The sequence below is a fragment of the Asparagus officinalis genome, chromosome 4 (assembly GCF_001876935.1).
Source record: "Asparagus officinalis chromosome 4, Aspof.V1, whole genome shotgun sequence".
NCBI classification, from domain to species: domain Eukaryota; kingdom Viridiplantae; phylum Streptophyta; class Magnoliopsida; order Asparagales; family Asparagaceae; genus Asparagus; species Asparagus officinalis.
Genome location: NC_033797.1, coordinates 90,459,622 through 90,466,516, shown reverse-complemented (window position 1 = coordinate 90,466,516; position 6,895 = coordinate 90,459,622). Strand labels below are relative to the sequence as shown.

Sequence of the window (6,895 nt, the reverse complement as noted above, 5' to 3'; positions counted from 1 at the left end):
TCTATTTGTATATATTACATTAATTATTATATAATATAATATTTAATTATAATATAATATACTTTATTATAATATACTTATATAATATTATTTATTAAACTTTATTATAATATACTACAATAATTAAAATATAATATTCTGATACAATCTATAACATTACACATATATATTAATATAGATTTATAGTATAAGATAACTATGATGTATGGAATCACACAATCAAGTGAAGAGAGTTAATTGTGTTGATGGAGGTCCTCTAACTCTCCAAATGTCTGGTCTTTTAGGTAAGTTGTTCTTTTTCCTGCATAAGTAACATATCATAAGAGGGCAGGGTGTGATTCCCTGGTTGTTCCTTTGACGATCAAGTAAAATGAACTATTGTAATTCTTAAGTTTAGAGAATGGTGGAAAAAGCTTACATTGTAATAGAAAATTAGTGTAAAGTAATTATAGTATAACATGTTGTAAATTAGTGTAAAGTAAAATAACATATTATATTATAACAACTGTAGGCGTCTAAAAATGCCTATAGGTGTCCACACACAGCTCGAGACTGAGAGAAAATGACGAACATCGTTATCCGAGTCTAAGAGGATTATCTGACGCTGACAAGTGTATGAACCAGAATGGCGAACCAACTATGTCTCGTGTGCTCACCGGCCACTTCCAATTGGCCTTCACACCCGTCGGTCAGCCCGCGTGCGTCAGTCAGCTCGCGCACGTTAGTCAGCTCACGCACGTCAGTCAGCTCGCGCGCGTCGGTCAGCTTCAAGTGCCTGTCGCACTTGTCGGTCAGCTCTAATTACCATAAAGAAGCTAATGAGCGCATGAAACAAGTTAACAAAGCGTACAAGTCAACACAACGGGCAAATAAGCAAAACGACAAAAAAAAGACGAAAGAATGCCCAAGTGCCAAACCGACCCGCGCGGGCGCGCGCGGGTCGTTGCAATCCGACCCGTTCGACGGCGGGTCGGCGCCAATCCGACCCGCGTGGCGGCGACGTCGCGCGCCATCCGACCGCACCGGCGGTCAGCACGAGCCGACCCGCGTCTACGGGGGTCACATCGGTTCGTCTCGTGCCCAGAACTGCCTATAACCTCTAAAACGTGTTTTTAGGCTATTTCGATCGGTTTTTTCTGTTCCAGAGATTACTAACTACCTAGATATCATCTACAAACGAGGTTTGGCCGTTATTGACTAAATATAAGGCTAAATCAATTATACTCATCCAAATACCCCCCAACCGAAGCCTATAAATACATGCCTAGGGGCTCATTTCACGGGGGTGATTTATTATCAAGAGGAGGAGGTGCTGCCAAGTTGGAGAGCAAGGGAGCATGAAATTTAGAGGAGGCTAACTGATCTCGGCGATGTTCTTCAGCATAAAGAAGGAGAGTTCGAGAGATCTGAAGCCCCGTCCGTCCGTTCCTCGAGATTAGGCTTGGTCTTAATCTCGAGAAGAGCTATTGATTTCGCTTGGTCGATTTCAGAGCTTCAAGCGAATACTTCCTTGGTGAAGTAGGAGCTCTGTTAATTTTCTGTCAACCGGATCTGATCCGCGACGGTCCACGGATATCAACGTCCCTAGCACAGGTAAAGATCCCGCGAAAGCAATAGGCGATAAACACCTATTGCATGTTGTTTAAAAGAGAGTTGTAATTTATTTTCATTATATTGAAAGTCTTATAAAAAGGCTATCTTTATTTTGAATTTATTATAACGCCCGAAGTTGTAATGAATTCAGTAATAAAAATAATTTTCTACCCAAACAACAACATACTAAACTAATTGGATAAATTAATTTAGAATTAATTGATAAATAAATATTATATTTTAATAAGGTGCTACATCATCAATTATTCCACATGAATTGTCGAATCAAAACTTCAAATTGTCCCATTATCTCAATTTATCATACTTTATCCCACTCAAAATATCCCAAAATGAATAAAATTGTTCCATTAGAACAATTCTCTCATTTGGCCTCAACTTGTTCTAACCAATAACCCTCAAAGTGAGAAGTTCGTTATTTGGCAACTTACAATGGTTATAGAACAAGCATATTGAAGCTTACCTAAATTAATGAGCACAGAACATATTAAAAAGAAGGGGAAATTGCTTCTAGCCCCCAATTTCATTACAAGTGTTCTACCCCCTCCCAAGACTTTTTTAACGCTCCCAAAACCCCCAAAAACAAACACATAATTCCCTGACCTCCCAAAACACAAAACCTAAGAGTTTAAAACATGTGAAGACTATAATTAATGCTCTCTCTCTCTCTCTCTCTCTCATGATGTTACTGTGATAATTTAAAATGGGTTTAGGGGGAGGGGGGGATTCTAGTTCTCTCCAAAATTTTCTCCAATATTTTTCGATAGCGTCAACATCGACGGTAATACTTTTCCGGCGTTTGTTCATGAAGCAAAGAAAAAGTCATGAAAAAGTAGTATTTTTTGGCGGAATATTTGTAAGGAAACGGCAGAAAGTTTCACCGTCGAGAAGAAAACAACATTCGTTCATCGGTGGAATACTTGTAAGGAATTCGATGACTTGAGATTAAAATAGAGTATGTAAATTTATATATTATTGCTATTTTACGGTAATAAATTTGTTGTTAAGCTTATGAGTTGGTGGTGAAGGGAGGTTACATGTTGGTTTTGAAGGTTACGGGTTGGTTGTGAAGGATACGCATTAGTTGTGAAGGTGTTATAGGTTTGTTGTGAAGGATACGTGTTGGTTGTGAAGGACACGCATTGGTTGTGAAGGTGTTACAGTCTGGTTATTAATGTTACGGATTGGTTGCTAAGGTTAATGAATTGTTGTTAAGGTTACATGTCTTTTGTTAAGGTTACGGGTTGATTGATAAGGTTATGGGTCGGTTGTTAAGGTTACGGGTCGATTGTTAAAGTTACGGGTCCGCTGTTAATGTTACGGGTTGGTTGTGAACCTCGATAACTTGAGATTAAAATAGAGTATGTAAATTTATATATTATTGCTATTTCATGGTAATAAATTTGTTGTTAAGCTTATGAGTTGGTGGTGAAGGGAGGTTACATGTTGGTTGTGAAGGATATGCGTCAGTTGTGAAGGTGTTACGGGTTGGTTGTTAAGGTTACGGGTTGGTTGTTAAGCTTACGGGTTAGTTGTTAAAATTACGGGTCGGTTGTTAAGGTTAGGGTTGGTTGTTAAAGTTACACATTGTGAATGTTACGCGTTCGTTGTTAAGGTTACGGGTTAGTTGTTAAGGCTACAGGTTGGTTATTAAGGTTACGGGTCGGTTGTTAAAGTTATGGGTCGATTGTTAAGGTTATGGGTCAGTTGTTAAAGTTACCGAGGTTATCGAGTTCACAACCGACCCGTAACCTTAACAACCGACCTGTAACCTTAACAACCGACCTTAACCTTAGCAATGGACTCGTAACCTTAATAACCGACCCGTAACCTTAACAACTAACCCGTAACCATGACAACCAACACGTAACTTTCACAACACGTAACCTTAACAACTGACCCTAACCTTAACAACCGACCTTAACAACCAACCCGTAATCTTAACAACCAACTCTTAATTTTAACAACCGACTCTTAACCTTAATAACCAACCCGTAACACCTTTAAAACCGAGCCTTTAATTCATCACCAAAATAGCTACGCCAGCACCAAAGTTTTTACTCCAAAAACTGAACTCCACTTCCCCCTTCATTCCTAAACTAGAAACCAAAAAAGCCAAAGTAAAAGACAACAAAATTAACTATATATAGTCACACTAAGTTCTAAGAAGGGAGAAAAAGGGAAAAAGAAAACCAAATTAAAACAGCATCGACGATGCCGGTAGTGACTCATTGAGATCGAACGACAGTCCCCTCCCACCGACACTCTCGGCCTCCTGCCTCCGGGCCCACCATTACTCCGCGCTGAAAGTACCTCCAAGAACGAGATTCGTCCGACGGTGTAAGCCCTGTCATGTCGCCATCGGCGGCGGAGGCATCATAGAAGGAGGCATTGGGGCCACGAACCAGCTGATCTGGCAAGGTTGCAAGTTAAGATCCAGCGACACAGGCATCGACATCGGAGACGGCGGCGGCGGATTCACGCAGAGATGGGGCGGGGAATCATCATAGATAAAAAAAAAGAGAAAGGGTATTATGGTCTTCACATGTTTAAAACTGTTGGGTTTTGTGTTTTGGGGCTCAAAGAATAATGGGTTTACTTTTGGAGGTTTTGGGAGCGTTGAAAAAGTCTTGGAATGGGGTGGAATAGTTGTTCAAAAATTTGGGGCTAGAAGCAATTTCCCCTAAGGGGCTGTTTGGTTCGCTATTATAAGGGGTGGAAAACTCAGAAAACCCCTCCACGTCAGATTTTTAGCCCTCCACGTCAGCTTTTTTGTTTCCGTCCATTTCTTTGTGCCGCTTTGGTTCGCTCGAATGGAAGAGGGAAAACTCTGCTGAAATCGCCGCCAACTAAGATTTTTTTCCCTCTCCGATTTCCTTCCCCAACCAAGTGAAATTGATGAAAACTCTGACACGTCAGATTTTTTTCCTTCTCTGCTTTGTTTACAAAAGTTTTCCTTTTTTTTCTATGCGAACCAAACACGAGAAAAATAAATACATTGGTTTCCCACCATTTTTATGTGCGAACCAAAGCAAAACAATCTATTTCTTGGAAAAGTTTAGAAAACTCAAAACTTGTGTTTCTTTACATGGAATTGCATTTCTCTATATCAAGGAAACGAACCAAACAACCCCTAAAAAGAATTGTAGATATATTCTTCAGTAATTAAATAGCCATATTAGGTGAGGAAGCCACTATTTCAATTTCATTCCCGACATGTGACTTCTTTCTATTCTTTGACTAACCTAACTCATTTTAATCAAGGATGACCAAAATTAAGAGAAAACTAATTAAGAGAGTCGGTACAGAGATATTTCTTGGGGCATAAGGTTACAAGACCAAAATTAAGAGACTACTAATTAAGAGAGTCGGTAGAGAGACAATCCTTGGGGCGTAAGGTTAGAAGAGAACTACATTAATATCTTCAATTAGTTAACCCATTGCTGCATCTCTCATTCTGTAGCTAGAAATCGATTTGTAAAAAAATAGGTACGTGTTCATCAGAACGACCGAAGAAATCAAAGAGATCAAAGTTTAATCAAATGGGGCCAAGTTGGGTACCGTATCTGTAAGTCAAATCTCACCAAAATTTTGAATTATTTGAACTTTCTTGTTGCCAAAGAAAATGACAACACAATAAAAGACTTGCTCGATTACTTCAAAACGAGCCGGCATGCTTTTGTAGAAGTCTCACTACGAACGGTCAAACTCAACACCCGAAATTTCAAAAATTTCCCTTACCATGTATTTATGTATTTGAAACAAAGTAAGGTATCCAATAAAAAAATCACAGCCTGTTTTCGCTGGAACTTTGGACTTATGGAAGGATTTTGGCATTATCTAGAGTTTTGAATTGAAAGTAGGAGTTTCTTTTTGAGGAGAGAAATGGTAGATAATTGCTTCAAAATTTTCCGTTGAAAATACTTCAACTAGATGCTAACTTAATGCTTTTTCTTTTTCAATTTCTCTGAATTAAGCACCATAATCAACAACTGCAAACAATTGAAACGCATAAGTAATGATCCAATATCTTACCGCCTCAATGTCGATCCTGTACACGAGCAGCTTTTTCCTCTCCCGGCAACTAGTTCTATAACCCACCAGAATATGAGCCATCGCCAGCGCCATGGAGCTCAAGAACAAAGCGTCAACCGCAGCACCGTCCTTGTTTCCGATCGCAAGCAGGCGCCGACCTTGTACCATCTCGGTCCCAAACATGGTCGTCGCCTTGAGCGATACGAACCCAATCGACCCGATACTGCAAACCGTCGTAATTCCTAAGTACGGCCCTCGCCCTTCACAAACCAAATACACACCTGAAATTGTGACCTATATTAGCATCAGAAATTAGAACTTTAGGATGTAACGTATAAATTTGTTGAAAATACGAATGAGAAAACATATGAAATAACATGTACGCCTGTTTAGCTAGCATGATGATTTATATCTGCATGTATTATTAAACCGTTCGCTTTAATCTAGAGAGATGGAGAACACAAAACAAGAGAAAAAACATTTACAGAGAAATTCCGTTAACGCAATCAATTTGGACATCGATAACAAAAAACTCAAAGCAAGTCAATTAGAGCTTTTTCCCCAGGGCGAAACCATACTGTTTCATTAATAAGAGTTTGACGAAACAAGCCCAAAGTATCAAAGAAGAACGATTAGAGGTTCCTGATTCTGAATTCTTACATAGGATGAGCAGGGACCTAGCAACCGAGACAAGAGGCACATCAACAAGCGACGATTGAAACCGATAACTCTTGAGCTGCGATAAAACGCCCACCGCTGAGAAAGCGGGATTAGATGCAGCCGACAGCAGCGCCGACGGAAGAAGCAAATCTAGAATCACAACAAGCAGAGGAGGAGCACAGACAAGAAGCAGAGAAGCCAACATGTTGAGAAGAAAGAAGAGGGTTTTGGCCCATCGCAGAATTCGACTCTCTTTGTACAAAGCCATGAGAATGAGAGCTAGCTGTTGCTAACTGAAATTTAGTTAATTTTGTTGGGATCGGAGATGCCATATATTCACAAGAGAGATAGAGAGAGGAGAGAGAGGACATATGAAATAATTTTATACGGTTGCGGGTCCTGAGTACATCGATATTATTATTGCAATCACGCCAGCAGCCGCGTAGAAACCGCATAGTTCGCGAGAAAGAGAGAAGAATTAAATTCGGCTGACTCGATAACTTTTGTGTGCCGTGCTACCACACGTTAGATTCTTCTATGGCTTTTTGATAAATTTGAGCTTTACTTTGTAAGAGAGCATTAATTAGTA

General features: G+C 39.7%; 1 protein-coding gene across 1 annotated transcript in view; it reads right to left on the bottom strand.

The window, feature by feature from the left end:
- Window positions 1–6,678, bottom strand: part of LOC109837836 — a 9,348-nt gene extending 2,670 nt beyond the window's left edge. The window contains exons 1-2 of the mRNA XM_020406202.1: window positions 6,307–6,678; window positions 5,647–5,927 (exon numbers count right to left, since the gene is read on the bottom strand). Coding sequence (XP_020261791.1) covers window positions 5,647–5,927; window positions 6,307–6,574 — 549 coding nt within the window. The 5' untranslated portion in view covers window positions 6,575–6,678. The remainder of the gene's footprint in view (window positions 1–5,646; window positions 5,928–6,306) is intronic.